This window comes from Manduca sexta, chromosome 17, assembly GCF_014839805.1.
Source record: "Manduca sexta isolate Smith_Timp_Sample1 chromosome 17, JHU_Msex_v1.0, whole genome shotgun sequence".
Lineage (NCBI taxonomy): Eukaryota > Metazoa > Arthropoda > Insecta > Lepidoptera > Sphingidae > Manduca > Manduca sexta.
Window position 1 is genome coordinate 9,232,442 of NC_051131.1, and position 20,007 is coordinate 9,252,448.

The window sequence follows — 20,007 nt, forward strand, 5'->3', positions numbered from 1 at the left end:
ATCAAATTATAATATTATTTTAAAAAGATATATACTTAACTGGTTTGATATTTTTCCTTTACTTTGGCACAAATTTACAATATGATCCGTATATTTAAAAAATATATATGTTCCATTAAAAACTAAAATTGAATTTTTAGTGCTAAACATTTTAAAAATATTACAATCATTACCACTAAGTATAAAAAAAACACATTTTTCTTTGGATACATTTTTCGCATTTTTTAGGAAATGCTGACTTCATAAACTGGCATCCCAAAAAAAACGCTAAAAAGTGTTTATTTGAAGAAATATAGCAACGTTCTTATTTTGCAGCAAGCGACTAACGTAAGTTACCGGTGATAGCCGATAGGTGACACCTTTTTGTTATCTTAAATCGATCTTTGTAGTTCTGCACACTTTAGAAAGACAAACCGACATTTTTATACAATGTAAATTTTAGTAAGAACAGGTTTGAGTGATAGCTCGAAGCGCACTGAACGCGGGAATTGAATATAGTGATGAACAATTCAGCTCTATTATTTCGCCGTGTTTGAAGCATTCAGTATCTGTCTAGACATTAATTTGTCAATGTATGTAGTATTGATAAAATTAACAGATTTAAACATCATTGTAAAATAACTCTTGTCAATAATTTGAAATTCATCAACTTATTACTTACTACTTAAACCTATCTGTTTAGAAGCATTTTCTTTTCTTGTCGAATACTTAATTGACTTAATAATCAACATAGTAAAAAGATGTTTTTAAAGAGAAACTATGGAGATAATTTTGTGGAATTTTGATATTTCACACTAGCAGTCCTAATTTCTGGCTTAATGTTTGGCTCAAAACACCGCTATCCATGAATTAAAAAATCATACCATATTTCCTTCCGTACATGTCATAGGCAACAGTCAATGTCAAAATATGTTAATGTCAAATGGATTTTTAGTTTTTCTATAGTTTTTGCGTTGTTGAATGTTGATTTTGCTGCTAAACTCAGCAATTTACATTAAATATTAGTTTCTATTTCACAGAACCACTGTGAATATACTTCGATCACGCGAAGTACTTCACCGTTTCAATTATTTGTGGGCCTGTAATAACAACCAAAAAGGTAAGTTATAAGTGGGAATTACACTTAATCTAACACCGAAAAACGATCTAGAAATGTTTTATTAAATGCTAAGTGGCCTCGACCTAACAACTATTATATTGTGTCTATGAAAAAAATATTTTATTCAATATCCATGTTTTACTGATCACTGAAACTTCTTCCTATTTACAGATGCAATTAACATCCGACCCAAGACGTGCCGACAGGGAACGTCGTTATAAGCCACCTCCATCAACAACGGCCCCCGCCGAAGACCTCACCACGGACTACATGAACATTTTAGGTATAGACATCAGAATTTGATAATGTTTAAGTGTTCTTCAATAGGAGATCTGTGTCAAGGTTAATATTTTAGCATTAAGAACCTCTTTGATGCTTGCTACAGTGATATAAATGGTTCTACGTGATCAACAACTACATAACAAGTTCAGTAATCCTCTCTCTCTCAGCCTTTTTAGTGATTGAAAATCTAATTGTTGGGGTCATCGCTATGCATGTTTATAATTTTTCAGCCTTTAAATTATGAAACACATTTGAAAATATGTGTTATCTCGAGACATAAGGGTTACATGTGAACATTTATGCTGTTATAGCTTCATATAATTTAAATTTAAAACATGTACAGCTGAAAAGTATTTGAAAATATAATAAGTAATAACAGTGTGTTTACTGCATTTTTATATATTCCTCAGGCATGGTGTTTTCAATGTGTGGCCTCATGATGCGTCTTAAATGGTGTGCATGGACAGCTGTTTTTTGTTCAAGTATAAGTTTCGCCAACTCAAGAGTTTCGGATGACACAAAACAGGTTTATTTATTTATAAATTCACATAACAATAGAACATTATCTTATCTTAGAGTTATTATTTTATACTTTGAATGACAAGACAATCTAGCAGCTCTACTGTTGGTAAGCAGCTTAACTACCAATAAACTGTAGCAGCTGTGCCTTTACTCTAAAACGTAATATGTGACCATAGAGCATTTGTCCAACTAAAACATACAATGTCCAATCTCACAATGTGCAGTTATTACAGTGGCCTCTCCGTGCGACCATAGAGCATTTGTCAAACTAAAACATACAATGTCCAGTTATTATTCTCGCCTTTCCGCCTTTTAATCAGGACACAGCATTTTTACATTTCTTGATTACAGAAATAGCTGAATTCCCCTTTCATAAATTCATTTTTTTTTTTCAGATCGTTAGTTCCTTCATGCTGTCAATATCAGCAGTGGTTATGTCATATCTTCAGAATCCATCACCGATGTCTCCACCATGGGCTACACTAACAACATAATGATACTATAACACTATGTAGTGTCATAAATACTTTATTTTTAATGTATTTATCTATTTTGTTGAATTATATCATATTATTACAGTGTTAATTTATGTTTTAAAAGAGTGAATGGTAATTTATAGTATTACAATAATAAAACAATTTAAAATTTGGGAGTGACAGTAGTTTTAATTTTATGGTAGTCAAGGTGTTGCTCGTGCCTTCGCTCTCGTGAAAAGGCTTTTCAGATTTAAATTCCTGGTATACTTTGTAGTCTAAAAAAATGCGCAGTGGGAATTTTTAAAACATCATAGTGCCGGATTTCGCACAATTCGATTGCGGAGCGAATTCGCAGCAAACACGAAAAGTGCCATCTGTTGTCGAAAAGCTTTATTATTTCTATGTATCGACTATGTTGTGAAATTAATCGATTTATATTAAGGATAATTTTTCGCTTATGCTACAGTAATGACCTACAAAAAAATCTACTGTTTAATAACTCACAATTATTAAGAATTAATTTTCACACTAATACGATTACTACATAATATTATGTATATGTATCAATGGTATAACCTTATTAGAAACTAGTGCCATCTACCGCGCAAAAGATGACGCATATTTAATGTTACATAGGCGTTTTGCAATTTTACAGTAGATTTAGTAACCATTGATGTGCGCAAAATTTTTGTATGACAATCTTCTCAATGTCCGCTCTATATATCGTAGAAATTTTTAGTTTTCAAACATGTTTATTAACTTGTTCTGTTATCAATCACCCATTTCAATTCATTTTACAATAATAATGACGTATTGATTAGTTGGACACGCAATCTTTTTTTAATCTGTAATCTGTCACTATGACATTTCACTACATGGTAAAATACGCCGGGCGAGCACGTTCTGTAATATAGGAAGGTCCAGCATCATATAAAAATAATTTACACTAGAATTGAATGTTTCTCTTATCGTGAATTTGTTTCTTCCGAATAACGTTGTTAAAAATATTTCAGGTAAATATTTAGTTATATTTATTTCTATCATAGGTTATCTAAAGTTGCTGCACTCTACACCTAATTACTATTTTATTTATGCAATAGACAAACTTAACATAATTATTATTAGATTTAAATAAAATGCACCTTCAACATTTTTAAATTAATAAAGTCGGTGTATGTAGTTTTGTTCTTTATTACTTGTAATTAGTATTTCACATCGTATTTCACAATTCGAGTATAAGCAGATGTTACCAATATTAATTATTGTGTGGATTTATTTTATTTCTGAACTTTAAGATTACCCTCCAAATTTCTGAAAGCATTGAGATAAAGGTGTATAGATTGTTATTTTTACCGACTAACAAATATCACCAAAAATACATTCCATATATTAGATTAAACGGGTTTTTAAGGGTTAGTACGACATGCTAAGCGCACAAGCGGTATGTCAGAAAAACCTTATTTCGAGATAATCAAAGTTTTGTATATATAGTTTTATATGTAAAATTGAAATAGAGATACTCTTGTAAGATTTTTTTACAAGTTCTAAACAAGATACCGTTATTTAGGTAAGTAAATTGGATAGGTATTTCTTTAAGCTATCTGATGACATAAAAATCAAGATTTTGATTTTTTTTGAGATACCGCTTTTGAGTTTAGCATGGTAGTATGTTCATAAAAAGTATCCTAGGTTCCTTGTTCATTACAGTGTTACAAGTAGCTTGCAGGTGGCATTATACCAGGTCACAGTATTTTTACAGGATACACACTTTCTTATTTGTTAGATAATAACAAAACCTACTTAAGGTGTGAGTAATAAAATCAATTGGAATACAAAGCAATATCAAAAAACTGTGACCAATTACATGAGAAAATATAAACAAAATACTAATCATTAATTCCAGAATGCCCCCTAAAAAGGTGGAAGAACCTGAGAAAAAGCCACTCATTGGAAGAGTTGGTACCAACTTGAAAGTGGGTATTGTTGGAGTGCCTAATGTGGGCAAATCAACGTTCTTCAACGTTTTGACCAAGAGCCAAGCTGCCGCTGAGAATTTCCCATTCTGCACCATTGACCCTAATGAAAATAAGTATCAAATTTTTTTTATACTTCTTCATGACAAGACATTCTAGTTGCTTGTCTTGCTTCTCTAGCCTATCAGGCAGCACCACTGTAATACTCTGGGTTATTGAGTTTTAAATTACACCTCGATGTATTATTGGCCCCTTATGTGTTTTTCTCCATCATATAATGTTATATTAGCAAAAAATAAAGATTTATTAGTTAGGGTTTATGAGTAAACATATTATAGCATATTTAAAATGTTAGCTTTGTGAATATAGTTGGATGCGATCAGATAAAACCTCTAGAAATATGACTTTAATTAAACCTTCTTGGCATATCATTAAACTTAATCATCTAATCAAAATTTATTCATGGCCATATGAAAATTTTCTTTTTATGTCAATTTTATGTCATTATAGTTTGAAGTTCAAAATGTTTGAATTTTATAAATATAAAAATAATTTAGATCTTGTGGATAAATTTGGTATTCAGGGCATAGATGTTGATAAAAGTGTTGTTTACCAGGGCCCAATCGATTTAATTAATAAGCAAATACCAGATGATAAGAATGTTAATTTTCCACCCATGGGTGCTACATTTGTTGGTCTTAACAATACAGCTGCTCCTCTGTCAAATAAAAGTGAGAATCATTGCTGGACAGATATTGACGCCCAAGAAGATTTTTTGATGTCAAAACCAACATGTTACTTAATCTTAGGTAAACCAGGGTCAGGTTGTTATAGCCTTGGTGAAGCACTTTCTAAGAGACTGAAATGTGTCCACCTGTGTCCTAAAAATATTATTCTTGATGAAATAGACCAAAAAAGTACTACAGGAAATGCATTGGACTTCAACTTTAAACATAACAAAGTCTGTAAATATGATATTATATTGACATTACTGAAGAAAAAGCTGATATCTCCCGCCGTAAAACATAGAGGTTATGTTATATCAGGATTTCCTATGCTGACTTCGAACCGGGATACACAATATTTCTTTGAATCCCTGTTTAGTGAAGAATCTCTAGATGTTATGGAAGAATTTATGTATGATTTGATTTGCAATTTGAAAAAGAAAAAGCCCAAACAAAAGAAGGCGCCAGTAACATCACAATCATCAGTCAGTAGTGATATAGGAGGTGAAGGGGAAGATGAACCAGAAGAAGAACAAGTGCCAGAAGAAGAAGAAGTGTTAGAAGAACAAGAACCACCTGTGGAGTTGCCCAAATATATATTAGACTCTTGCAGTAATATAATTTCTTACAAAAAGTCCTACTATGACACTAAACAAGTGGCTTTAATAAAACAATTCCAAGAAATAATTGATATGGCTCCTGATATAATAATCTACATCACTTGCCCTGACGTTGATTTGGTGGCTAAGAAAAGTCATAAATACTTTAATTATATAAGTAATCAACATACTTTTGAACCCTTCACAATAATGAAAGAAGATTCAGAAATAAGATGGCCAGCAAAATATACCATCAGTGACTACACTAGTCCTTTTGACAGCCATATTTTTAACTCAAAATATAGTTGCAGACAACCATTTAACTTTAAAAATCAATCCATTGAGCAAATGTGTAACTACAAAAAGTGCATCTTGTCATATATTGAAGAAAAGATAAAAGATTTTGATTCAAAAGTTATCCTAAAGTTAGATGGTCGCACGTCAACTCACGAAATGATGCATCATGTCATGGAACGACTTGTTTTACTTGTTATTAAACCAGTGTTAATTCCTGAACCATTGTATCTTGAAGAAGCACCAGAAGATTTAGAAGAATTTTGGAAATTGGTAGATGGGTTAAATGTCATTCAAAGTGATGTTGTACATTTTAACAGATATATGTCGCCATGGTTTAATAGATGCCCAGTAGAACTAAAAAATAGGCAGTCGGTACAGGGAAAACCAAAATTTGCTGTCATGTTCTTTAAACATGTGTATCTTTTATCGTCTCTTGGCGCTATGATATCTTTTTGTAGAAACCCGCGGCCATATTTAAAATTAAAATATTTAGAGCCTACTTGCAGAGTTATCATAATTGGAACAAAATTATCTGGTAAAACTATGATATCTGAATGTTTGTCTTGGATTTTTGATGCACCGGTATTTTGTTATAAAAAATTTCTAGAGGAAGAAAGAGAGAAAAAGTATAATATTTATGCAAAATCAATTCTATCGGAAATTATAGCTACCATCGAAGACGCTCGACTAGTCGCATGGCAAAATGCAGAATTGGAAAGATATAGGAATTTAGATATGTGGTATGAGTCAACAGAAAAAAAATTAAATGAATACATTCCCCTTCTAGAAGAGAACATAAAATATACTCGGCAACAAAAATTATATTTAGAGGAAGAGCGTATATCGGAGCTTGAGGTAGAACTAGAAGATAAATCTTTAAAAACAGATAAAGGTTTCAAAGAAGAAATGGAGCTTGATGAAGATTTTTGGGAATCATTTAATTCATTATTAAACAAGCTTAATTTTTTGCCATTTCTCGATGACATAGAAAAATGCAAAATTGCTTTATTAGATCGTACATTTTTATCTCGGTTTGCCCCAGTTGAGTTATTAACAGTGAAAGAAAAACCAGGCATACCTATGTTAGGCGATGAAGATGTTACAAATGCTATTTCAACTTATATTATCGCAAATGATTTACAAAAAGAAATTGAACCAAGCACAGAAGAGTTGGTAAATGAAATAATTAGAATTATTGGTGATATCGATATGGATGTTAAAAATTCTACCAATGCACAACATTGCTATGGAAAATACATCATAGATGGTTTTCCCTCGGATCCCGAATATTGGGGTCATCTCATTGATTCAAATTTTTTACCGGATTATACGATTAGTTTATTCGAGAACAAGGAAATTGATGATGAGCTAGCAAAACATTATGTGACTATAGAAAAGAGTTTAAAAAATTACGCGGAGCGATTTGCAGTAGTTGACGATCCATTAATTAAAATTAAACTTCTTACTACTAAAATTCCTGATTCCCACAAAATTTACATGCAACAATTAGTCAATGATTCAATAAATAATACATTAAATACCATTCAGGGTGAAACCACAAGAGAAGAAGACCGCGCTAATCTTGACACATCCATTTTAACATCACTTACTGAGTCCGTTGAAAAATTTCGAGAAGACTGGGATACTTTGAAATTGAAAATAGAAGAAAACTCGAAATCCATTATAGATATCCAGTTGGAAAGTAAATCAGATTTACAAATCATACAAGAAGTGTTGACCAAACTACGTACTAACTATTCTCTGTCTTGTGAAGCAAATGAAGAAGAAGAAACTGAAGTACTGGAAGATGAGGATGAGATTGTAACGGATGATCTAACGTATAACAATCCAAAAATGTTATGTGAAACTAGCACATACTGCCCTGTTGCATATTATGATTACAAAGTTTTATGGGAAGGCAAACCAGAATTCTGTTTTAAATATAATAATAAAATTTATTATTTTTGCAAAGAAGAATGTTCTTTGCTCTTTCAAAATGACCCTACTAAATATCAGTGCTACAACCAACCTTTTAAAAAAATGCCGTCTATTAGAATATGTGTAGTAGGATCCATTGGCAGTGGCAAGTCTACACTGTCGAAGTATATAGCTAAAGAACTTGGGTTATTACACATTGATTTTGAAGACGCAGTAAACGACTATCTCATGCCAAGAAATTTCAAAAAAATTGGGCGTCGTTATGAGAATATTTTTACTGATATTCCAATTGACGACGAAGCTGCCCCAGAATTTCATATCGATGAAGAAAATGAAGATCAGGTTTTTGATATATTATCCAATGAAGCTGAGCTGAGGCGTATGATTTATAATTACTTTGAACGGGGCTCGGCAATGATCCCTGCACTTATGCACAGGCTTATTAAAAAAATATGGTTCCAAAATCCATTTGTAATGAACGGATTTGTATTAGATGGTTACCCGCGACTACCTACAGATATCGAAGATATGGTGACATGCTTATGTATTCCTGATATAATCATAACGTTAGAAAGTAGTGCCGAAAAATCTCTAGAAAGGGTCTCAACTAGGATGTTTAAGATCTGGAAAAACCAGCTTAACGAAGCTAAAAACGTGGCTAAAATGAAATTAGATAGGGAAAAAAAGGAATGGATGAATATTATTACTAAAAACGTAGTTGTGAAACTTATATATGATGAAGTTATAGACAAAAGTTGCATATCTACGGAAGAACCTGTAAAGGGTCTTTCTGCGGAAAGCGTTATAATTGATGCTCATCCCTCTGGATCTTCAAATGTTGATGCAAATCTATTCAATACATATAACGAAATGATTCAGAATTTACCAGAGCCAACAGATCAAAGCGTGTGGGAAAAGCCGACAGATGCTCGAGAAAGAATAGATGCAAGAGTGGAAAGTATATATGAAGTCGATGATGAAAATATTCAAACTATGAAAGATACGTTGTTAGAACAAAAAATTAAATTCGTGTCGATTGATGCTACTAAAAATATTGATAAAGTTTTACGCGTAGCATTATTAAAGATTAAAAACGTAAGAAATAGAAATTCTTCCTTTTTTGAACAAACATTTATTGTTGATACAGATATTGCAGAAATTTTATTGGCAAAAGGTTTTTTTTTCTTAAGCAAGTTTAACCGGATATGTCCAGTGCATATATTCGAGAATCCGAAAAACACTGTTCATCCATATAAAATAAACAAGAAAAGAAGTACTGTCTTTCCTGTCGTTCATCGCTGTTATATTTACTTCATCTGTGGAGCAGAAAATGTGAGAAAATTTAGATCAGACCCACTAAAATATATCATCAGTGACGCCATAAAATTATTTTATGATTATCCTTTAAGAATTAGTGTTATTGGAGGGCCTAAATCTGGTAAAAGTTCTTTAGCAGATAAGCTTTCTAAACGATATGGCTTAATCTGTATTTCACGTGGAAAATCTATGAGACAAATATTAGAAAATTTTGGTTGGACAGAATTAGGTGCAAAAATGATAAAAGCCTTACAAGAAGGAGAGAAAGTTAATTTTGAGTTAATTGTCAAAGCTATTCAAACAGTCGCGATTGATCATCGGACAACTACATCTGGATATGTGTTTGATGGTTTTCCTGATTCACCGTCTGAAGCCTTGGAACTTACCGAACATGGCTTATATCCTTGTATTATATTTGACATATCAAGCACGAAAGATAAAGTACTGCAAAATTCACAGAACGAAATATACCTTAACGTCATCAAATTAAAGCCACCTTATTCAGCATCTTTTATTGATTTTAGATACGAAATGTTTAAAGATAATTTCTATGCCATCAGAGAATGGATTCAAAATGATTTCCAAAATTTGTATTCAATTGATGGGACAAAATCAAAATGGCAATGTTTACAAGACGCCGATGTTATCATTACTAGTATTGTGCCAAAGATACATTACTACTTGAGTAACGAAAATAATAATGTCGTACCCGTAGACGTTATGTGTATTTCTAATGCGATGTTTGAGAAAATGATGACCAACTTCAAAGACATGTGTCCTTTATGTCTCCGTAAAAATGTTTTCAAATGCAGTGGATATCCAGTTAACAAAAAGGGCGTAGTTCGATTTAAAAATAGATTTTATTGGATCTGTGCCGATCACATGGACAGCGTATTAAAGGATCCTCATTGCTATCTTACTCAACAGAAAATTGATATACCTGAAATACCAGCAGTTATTAAAACTATTCATCGGGATCGCGTTTACGAAAATGGCGTGTGTATCGTTACATACGCTGAAAACTTACCCGCTCAAAAAATAGAAATAGGAAGTAGGAATTTCGCAGCCAGTTTTAAGGGATATAATTATTTGTTTTGTAGTGAAAGATGCCTTCTTAAGTTTTTAGCAAAGCCTCACATGTTCTCTGATATCACAGTGTTTAAGGAGACAAAATTGTTTCCTCCTTTACCACTAAAAAACCTGCCTGACCTTGGTTACTTGGAACAAACAGTAGGAATTATGTTAACAGATGCTTGCTGCGCCTTGAACGTGGCGAGGCCCAAGTATCCGGGACTTAGCATTCAATTGTCTGGATTATTATTTGTAGCTTTGTACTTAAAAACGCATAATCCTCTTAGAGAAAAATCTGCTTTGGAATTGTATGAACAAGTTTTTAAGACTTTTGAAGCCAGATCAAATCTTATTAAAGACGTAGGCTTACGCTTACGTTCAATGGATAACCCGTTCGCAAAGTATCCTCGGTGTTGTAACCGTGGCAAAAAAATTGCCGAAATACGAAAAGTATCAAGCAAGTCGTCTGATAGGCAAATAAAGAACTCTAGTTCTACTGGCGCATTAACTGCTATTTCTGATTGATAGGCTTTTGTTTATTTTTTTATTGAAATACTAATTGTTCTCATTTCTTTAATAAATAGATTAAATTATTTTGTTCGATATTTTAATTATTTTTACTATTCATTAGAGAAATTTGTCGTATTTTTACGACAATGTTGCGCCGTACGTCCGCTTTCATAGGTGTTTACTCAATTGTCATGCTTTTGAAATATTTTTTTAATAACACCGTAACAGTACATAGACATTGGCAAAGCCGACCAAAAAAGTAACTAAAAACTAATCAAAAAGCGACGTAGGATCAATTTCACCTACAGTTTCTTAAAATTTACTTCGATCTCATTATTCTCATACAATATTCGAGTGGACATTTCGAGTCAAATACTCACTAGCATATTTTTGTTGGATTGTATGAATTGGGGTTTTAATTCCGGAACGTACTGATATCACCGCCGCGCCGTTGCGAATAGAAAATACCCATTAGTATGCAGTAAGAAGGTGCTCGCTTTTTGATTTTTTCCAAATGTATACATTGATTGCAGATGTCTAACCAATATTGCTTTGTTTTAGCAAGTAGGGTACCGGTGCCGGATGAGAGATTTGACTACCTATGCCAGTATCACAAGCCTGCGAGGTAAGAGTTTAATATTATGTTTCTTTTTTCTTTTAGAATGAATGTGTTTGGTTTACGAACTTTCTCTTTTCCAGCAAAGTACCAGCTTTTCTGAACGTGGTCGATATCGCTGGTTTAGTACGTGGTGCTGCCGAGGGCCAGGGTCTCGGCAATGCTTTCCTTTCTCACATCAAAGCTTGCGACGCCATCTTTAATTTATGCCGTAAGAATTTGTTTTATATTCGACGACACTATGTTTATTTTATGCCGTAAGAATTTGTTATATTATATATTCAATTCATATTGAAAAAGACTGTGATATACGAAAAGAAAATCCGTTAAAAAATCACTGGCTAGACACATTGGCAGTTTATACTTATGGCCGTCATGTAAGTTCTTTAAGCACTAATTGCTAGACATATACAAATACAACCGAATTGCGAACCTCCTTTTTTAAGTGGATTAAAATTAAGGGCTTCAGTAATTTCGAATAACATCTGCGTTAAAAATAATAGAATTACTAATTAACGGATATCAGTGTACCTCATGTTAGTAGAAGTTAGTGATTTCGTACTTCATTAGATAAAAACAATAATAATAAATTGCCATACACCCTTTATCGTTCAGGTGCATTTGACGACGAAGACGTAATCCACGTGGATGGCGACGTGAATCCTGTCCGCGATCTGGAGACGATCGGCGAAGAGTTGCGGCTCAAGGACGAGGAGCAGCTCATGCAGCACATCGAGAAGCTCGACAGGGTCGTTAATCGCGGCGGGGATAAGAAGTTGAAACCGGAATATGTGAGTGTTCAGTTAACATGGCTGGTCATGGCATCGGTATCGGCTTTAAAAAATCTTTCTTAGCGACGATTAACCTCAATGGAAATCAGCCGTGTACGCAGATATTAATATAGTATCCAGGCGTGCACAAAACACAGGTGCACACTCTTTGCCTTCAGTCATAGTCAGAGACACCAATCCGACTTGAGCGGAAAGAAATTAGGCGTAGGAACAACGGCTTTACGTGGTTTCCAAAACACGGGAGTAAAAATCCGCCAAATTCCTGACTTCAAGTTAGGACTACGTAATTATAACCCAAAAACAAAGTGTAATTTTTTTAACACCTTAGCACCGGCTTTATAGGCGGTCTGGACAACTGGATAAAATCCGAAAAATAGTTAATTTTAATGTCTTACATTCGCGTGAACAAAGGAATTTAAAAATTGAATTATTTAATTTAAACAAAATAGAACCTCTCTCCCATTTTGTATTTATAATCATCTACTTACTTCCAGGAAGCTCTGGCGAGGATCAAATCAATTTTGGTTGAAGAAAAGAAACATATTCGTTTTGGTGATTGGAGTGCTGCTGATGTAAGCACGTCAAGTATAATAATAAAAAAGTAATAAGCCAGCTGTGTCTGATATACAGTACAACACTCTGGGGCACAGGCTTCATTCACTACTGAGACAATTTAGACGTAGGCCACCATGCTGGACATAGGCTAAGTCCGAATTAAGCATTCAGATTTCTCTAACTATAGATTAATTTCATTATATTTTAATATATATTTCTTTTTATTATAGATTGAAGTGCTCAACAAATATCTGTTCCTGACATCAAAACCAGCATTGTACCTTGTGAACTTATCCGAGAAGGACTATATCCGAAAAAAGAATAAGTGGTATGTTTACATTCTTTCTCATAGTATAGTAACAATAGACGCTGCAGAGCGATGCAGCAGACAGGGTAACCAATCTGATCGACAGGTTCTAGGTTTGATTTCCGGCCCGACAATACTTAATATTTAGACAAAGCATTCATTACTAGGTGGTGCGTTTGTGCTATTATTGCTTTGTAATTAAATTTATGGAGGGTGTTCGTTATGATTATAGGTTGTCGTATCGATCGGTTTGGTGGTCTCGTCAATTAGAGGTATTGATTTTGTTTTTTTCTTACAGGCTTCCAAAACTTAAAGAGTGGATTGACAAAAATGATCCCGGCGCGCTCCTTATTCCCTTCTCTGGAGTGTTAGAAAACAAACTGCTTGAGATGGAACCTGCTGAGAAAGAGGCATTCTTAAAAGAACACAATATTACCAGGTAAATACAAATAACTATAGAATTTCTAATATTTTTTGTATCATTTCAAATTTGAGTGAAAACAATGTTTTTTTTATTAGAGTAAGAAGTTAATATTTTATTTATGTATAACATTTATATTTTTTCACAGCGCTCTAGACAAAATCATCATACAAGGCTATAAAGCCCTGCAGCTAGAATACTTCTTCACCGCCGGACCGGATGAAGTCAAAGCATGGACTATTCAGGTTTATATTTATAATATATAAAAAAGACGAGTACTTTTTCCAAAGACTGGACGCGAGGGCTTGTTTTTCTCAATTGTCATTGTATATGCTTGCTTACTGCTACTTCAATACATATGGAAAGTGAGGTCTCCTATATTGTAGACAAACCACATACATACTTCTAAAAAAAACATGGACCATTTCTTTTTTTACTTTCTTTTACAGAAAGGTACTAAAGCGCCCCAAGCCGCGGGAAGAATTCACACAGACTTCGAGAAAGGTTTCATCATGGCTGAGGTGATGCATTACAAAGACTTCAAAGAGGAAGGCACTGAGGCTGCCTGCAAGGCCGCTGGCAAATATAGGCAACAAGGTATTGGCACATTTCGTATTTTGGTAAATTCATGTAGTTAAACATGCTACTATGCTTTACTTACTCAATTTGTATTAAAAACATTTTGAAAATGTATGCACTTTATGATCAAAATTTAAATAATCAATTCCAGTAATCTGTTCTGCGCCTGCGCATTGAACTTCTTTACAATACTGCCTAATTTCTTATCCAGGCCGAAATTACGTTGTTGAAGACGGCGACATCATTTTCTTTAAGTTCAACGCTGGTGCCGGTTTAAAAGATGCTAAGAAGAAATGACGTGACAAGGTACTCTTGCTTTTGGTACATCTGTTGTACCTCAACCTTGTTCTTTATACTCTGCTACACGTCGCTTAAATAAAATAAGATTTTTTACATAATTAAATTTATTTATGAAATAAGGATGGCCTTTAATATTATATGATTTAACTGAACAGCTTGTTGATGTTTGTGTAATGTAGTTTATTTGAATTGTAAATTTGGATTGAAACCTAATTATAGAACTTCGACAAACTCTTCAATTCTTTTCACATGTTCCTGCTCCGAGTGATCTCTTGTGTCCGAGAACATTTTCTCCAAAATGGTTTTTATTTGCTTAAGACAACGTTTTAAATTTATTTGCGACAACACCCCTTGCTCTGTCACCGGCGCTAACTTCTCCTTGTCTTTTTCTGATTTTTGGAAAATGTTCTTTAAAATATAAGACATTGCTTGTGTAACGGCTTCTTCCCACTCCTGAAATAAATTAAATTATTATGAAATAGCAGCATAACCTATGTAATTATAATTATGTTGTAATACCTGTGTATGTTATAATACTTATCTGGTGGTCTTCGTAAATAGAATTTAATGACATCATTTCTTCAATGAGTTTAATTTTAAAACTGTCCCGTGTAGCGTGCTTCAGTAAATATATGACTAACTGGCCGATCGTAGTCAAAGTGCTCCCCGCTCTAAAACATATTGAGAGGATTCATACAAGATATCGTAAACAGCACTTTTACAAGGATACTATTAAATTATAAGTTCGGACAGTGTACGAAGCTACCTTCCTACGAAGGACGTAACCGGTAATTATAAGAATGAATTCCAGGGGATTTTATAAGAGAACCTTATATCTTCAAAATCACGTGATCATGACTTTAAATATGATAAGTATCTAAATTTTCGATCTAGCTTTTGCTGCGTAACGACTTAAAATGAAATAAACTGACACATAGTATGACGAAACAATTATAGTCAACAACGATGGTCATCAGTGCCGACCTTAACCGAAGTGAAAACAAAAAAAATTGATGCGAGGCCCTGTGTGGAGCAAAAAATACACTGGTGGTAGGTCTCATATGTGAGAGTCCGCCTGGGTAGGTACCACTGAAATGTCTATTTCTGCGCCCTAGCAGCCATGTGTAGTCATTGTTGTGTTCCGGTTTGAAGAACATTGTAGCCAGTGTAACTACTCGACATAATAAGACTTAACATCTCATTACTTAGGATGGCGAGCGCCGTGGAATATCAAATAATACTTCGTAATTCAAGGTGTTGGATGGTATTTCTACTGTTATGGGCGGTCGTATCGCTTACTACCAGGCGAGCGGCAAGCTCCTTTCGTCATTAGAAGCAATAAAAAAAAATGACGCAAGCCCCTGGTTGCAGCAAAATAAACTGACTCGAGGCCCAGACCGGCGCAATATAAAGCTTCCCGTTTTCAACAATTTCGTAGATAAGATACTAAAAACAAGGTCCTCCAAGGCTCCATCGCACCGCGCGGGGCCTCTATAATCATGAGGCTCAAGGCGGTCAACCGTCACCGGTGCGCGGACTCATTCCGCAAAATCTATAGGTACGATACAATTAAAGTTGTCAAACAGTTGACTAGTTTATTTTGGCAAAGAGGTAAGGGTTAACGTGTTAGGGGAGGAATAATTAAAGCTTGATAGATACAAAACAATCCGAAACATCAGAAATTTTAAAGCTAGACGGCAAAGTCACTCAAATACCTGTATGATAAGGACTCGATTCAACGGTGGTTCATGACAAAATATGGCGGAATGTTGATGGAAAAATTCTCGTGAAACCGATTTTCATCGTAAGAAAAGTTCTATATTAATAATATTATAGTTACAGACATTATTATATGGTTTTGATGCAAATCAAATATGTCAAAAATATTATAATTGGGATTGCCCCACATACATATAATTTATCGAATTTAGTAAACATACCTGCAAACTGTTTCTTTGCACTGTATGATTTCGTAAACTGTGTTAATTATCCTTTTATGTGTATCTCTCATGAGGAACTCCAATGCATCACAATCACCAGGAGGCAACGATCCGTACTGTACCAGTAGTTTCTTTTGTACTAGAGTAAACTGCCTTTGAAGTACTTCCAATTCTTCCTACAAAATTAGCAATAAGAATTGATGGATGCAGTAACGAATATGAAGCAACGATAGTGTTTATTCGCGTATGACGCTTGTTTTGGTACCTCTAAGCTGTTTAATTTCACCCGTTCCTTGGCGTGAGTTTCTATACTCTTCAGAAATTTTTGTAAAAGACTTTTAATAAATTCCTGATCATAGACTAGTTGAAAACTAAAATCTTTTACACCCATCCGTTTATAATGGTCAGTCAATCTTAAAAGCAAGTGATCTAACATCGTGGTTATTTCAGTGAAGTTGTCAGCTTCCATAATATATTGATTCTCACTTAGTCGTATCTTTGCTATTTTCTTTGTTGATCTGTATTCAAACGTTATAACATCCGAAGACCCACATAACTTTGTTAATTCTTCTTCTGTAAAGTCTGAAAAAAGATGTTATTGTTAATTAACGGTATTACGCACCACAAGTTTTTATATCTACCATCAAAACTATTTATACCTGTAAATATTTGCGTAAACTGCACACACGATTGATTTGATTTCACAAACAGTTTTAATTGACAATTATTTGATACTTCTAGAACAGGTTTACAATAAAGGCTTAAAGGCAATAAAACCTGTCGTGTTAAAACGGCTATTTTACCCGTCGGATTAATGATCGTGAATAAAATTTTTACACGAGTATCGGATATATCAGCATCGCTTGTTAAAAATACTTGGGTCTCTATAATTTCGGTGCCATTTACGCCATCCAAACAAACAGTGGACTCCGAACACGTGAACGGTGAAAAACAATCGTAATTAATTTGGATGCTTTGAATTTGTTTCGGATCATTGCAGGTGAGCATCACTATAATAGGGCACATCAATAAATGCAAAGCCTCTTCTTTAGTAAATTCTTGAAATAAATTTTGAACCGGTTTGCCAACGTCTGCATTTATATTAATTATTTGGTCTATCAACGAGAATCCGTGATCAGGATCTGAAAAAGAATATTTATCCTGTGCAGTAATAGTGTCAATAGCTTTAGAAGGTATATTTATATTATTTGATAACGATTAACGGTACCTTCACTTTCTAAAATCTTCTGTAATTCCTCTTCCACTACTTCTAATTCTTCTTGTACTTGTTGCGGATCAAATGGCTCATTAATTAAAAGAGAAGCGTTACTATTCAGATCAGGTTCAGTACCCAAATAACAAACGGTAATTTTGCTATTTCGAGAAAGGGTTACTAGGCCTCCGGGTAGACCCTTCAAATAACATCGTGTTATTGAAACTGGTGGATATAATAAATCACACGACCACAATAATGTCGTGCTCTCGTAAATAAACAGCTTCGAGTCTTCTGACGCTACCATAACTAACAAACGAGCCGTTGGTTCTGTAAGGGAAAGTTACTTAGCATAAGATTCATGTGAGATGCATATTACTTCAATTTTATTGGCACCTTACCGTAATACCATCCAATAAGATATGCAGAAATGCAAATGGGAATAAAATCAAATTTAATCATATATTTCATGAGACCATTGTCTTGAAAACAGTATAGATGTCTTTCACCAAGGGCCACGATGCTTGAGAAGTTACTGCTAGACTGGAATAAAATGAAAAGAAGGAAGTAGGTAAACTGGAATTTAATTTCACATCAAGTAACAAGCTTAAGAGAATATTTATAAAACTAAAATTATTTCAACCTGTATGACTTGAATGCGTGAAATCTCTTCTCCCGCGTTATAAAACCATTGCGGAATATGCTTCTTATGTTTTAAATTTAACTCGCTAAATTCCCTCAGTTGTTGATAACTGAAATTATGTATGTAAGTGTCCTAAGTTGTTATGTAGGATGCTAAAATCATGACGTCACTATAAATAAATTTTAAAACCCACCTATATACTTCTAATACCCAGGTTGACTTAGAGATCACAAATGAATCGCAATTTGCAATGTAAGCCACGGGAGTAGGTATAATGATATCATTGAAAGTGCATAAAAATAAAAATGTGTCTTGGTCGAAGAAACTTAAACTGCCATCAAGTGCCTGAACACATATAAAATCTCTAGATCTGATGTTTCCAAACGAACCATAGGTCAAACTATAAGATTTTCGGTTCAACGAATGATTCAATATTTGGTCTAGTGAATTTTGCTCGCCTGAAAAGAAAAGAAACAGTAATACGATCAGCTAAATATCATTAACAGCTCATAACAATTCATGGCGAATCTGAACTTAACCCAATGATGGACAATCTCGGTAACAATAATATGGTATTCATTAGTCATTAGCCATTACTTAATAAATAGAAAAAATTTAAGGTTTGTCCTTTAAATTGGCTAAGTAGTATTGATGGTTAATATTTGCGTTAGACCTAAATTCGCGCGACAGTTAAATTTATTGCAAGTTCGTAAGTGAATAATAAACCTCCTTAATTACTTAATAATTAGATGAGTAAGTGCTAAAAGGACGAATAAAATATATTACCAGCGTCAGTGTGTCCTTCTTTCTGTCTTAAATGGTAAATTGCGTAACTTCTCGGATGTAACACTATTATTTGCCGATCTTCAACGCCGCTAGAAAGAAGTAAAAAAGTAACTTGTACTTATTATCTGAATTTATTAGTAGTCAGAGCTATATGTAGTCTCACCTTATGAATTTGCCGGTACCAATTTGTATGACAGAATCATTCAACTCCGTCTCTAAAAGGGTTTGTGATACATCTTGTTCTACATTCGGTTTGTATATTTTTATTTGTCTTCCTTCACCTACCAAAATGCAATCACTTTCACTATGACCGATGAATTTATCTACTGCTAGACAATCAATGTTTTGAATTCCCGCATTTGGTACATTGTTTTGAAGTTTCTCATTAGACCACCACTCCTTTACTTTAAATATAGACATCCTTTTACTCTTATTTTGCTGCGTTAACACGTAATCAATTAGATAAGAGTGTATTTAAAATTTGTCTGTTACCACAGCAACGCAGTTAGGAAAACAATAAACATTAGGGGAAATAAAAAGAATCATGGGACTAGTTCTAGTAGCTGCATACTTGGGCTGTATTTTGAACAGTAATATTGTAGGTTTGATGTAAACAACAATTTATGTGAAATTTTCGATTCGTAAAGTTAGCCCTCAGCTGATCAGAATTGAAATTTGGGCCCGGTGCGGCGCCACATAGATAAGCATCCTGCGCGGCGCGACTGTTGGTTCTGCCTGCAAGTTTCATATTAGATATGTATTTTTTAATTTCACTTAATTAACTTTTATTATAAGGTAACAAAATCATTAGTGGCCCACTTAGTAAATTTTAATAACATGATGACCAACACCTCAGTCCGCCCCGTGACCAAGAAGGATGCATGCATGAGAAAATTGTACTTAATATAAAAAAAACGGCAATAAAATCCGTAAAATAATTATATTTCAATTTCACTGGTAATTTAGATTGTGGAAAAAATCAGTCTTTTAAATTAGTCTTGAGAAAGGAAATAAAATCGATTATAGTCGTATAATCGACTCAGCAGT

The 20,007-nt window shown here is 33.8% G+C and overlaps 4 protein-coding genes across 4 annotated transcripts; 3 read left to right on the forward strand and 1 right to left on the reverse strand.

Moving 5' to 3' along the window:
• Positions 1-847: 847 nt before the first annotated feature.
• On the forward strand, positions 848-2,555 carry LOC115443487 (protein Asterix-like). The gene is made up of 4 exons (XM_030168918.2): positions 848-1,099; positions 1,271-1,382; positions 1,792-1,907; positions 2,299-2,555. The coding sequence occupies exons 2-4, from the start codon at positions 1,271-1,273 to the stop codon at positions 2,395-2,397; spliced, it is 327 nt and encodes a 108-aa protein (XP_030024778.1). The 5' UTR covers positions 848-1,099; the 3' UTR covers positions 2,398-2,555.
• Positions 2,556-3,219: 664 nt separating this feature from the next.
• LOC115443474 (obg-like ATPase 1) lies at positions 3,220-14,612 on the forward strand. The gene is made up of 11 exons (XM_030168897.2): positions 3,220-3,392; positions 4,283-4,464; positions 11,374-11,434; positions 11,509-11,636; positions 12,041-12,216; positions 12,711-12,788; positions 13,002-13,099; positions 13,377-13,517; positions 13,648-13,744; positions 13,949-14,096; positions 14,290-14,612. The coding sequence occupies exons 2-11, from the start codon at positions 4,284-4,286 to the stop codon at positions 14,373-14,375; spliced, it is 1,194 nt and encodes a 397-aa protein (XP_030024757.1). The 5' UTR covers positions 3,220-3,392; position 4,283; the 3' UTR covers positions 14,376-14,612.
• On the forward strand, positions 4,472-10,896 carry LOC115443471 (adenylate kinase 9-like). Its single transcript, XM_030168886.1, has one exon. The coding sequence runs from the start codon at positions 4,726-4,728 to the stop codon at positions 10,822-10,824; it is 6,099 nt and encodes a 2,032-aa protein (XP_030024746.1). The 5' UTR covers positions 4,472-4,725; the 3' UTR covers positions 10,825-10,896.
• Positions 14,538-19,657, reverse strand: LOC115443473 (protein PTHB1). Its single transcript, XM_030168896.2, has 11 exons — positions 19,124-19,657; positions 18,961-19,049; positions 18,368-18,632; positions 18,175-18,283; positions 17,933-18,074; positions 17,547-17,861; positions 16,978-17,460; positions 16,584-16,900; positions 16,319-16,494; positions 14,920-15,049; positions 14,538-14,831 (listed from the first exon to the last, which is right to left on the reverse strand). Exons 1-11 carry the CDS (start codon positions 19,378-19,380, stop codon positions 14,592-14,594), a joined length of 2,523 nt encoding a protein of 840 aa, XP_030024756.1. The 5' UTR covers positions 19,381-19,657; the 3' UTR covers positions 14,538-14,591.
• Positions 19,658-20,007: the final 350 nt, after the last annotated feature.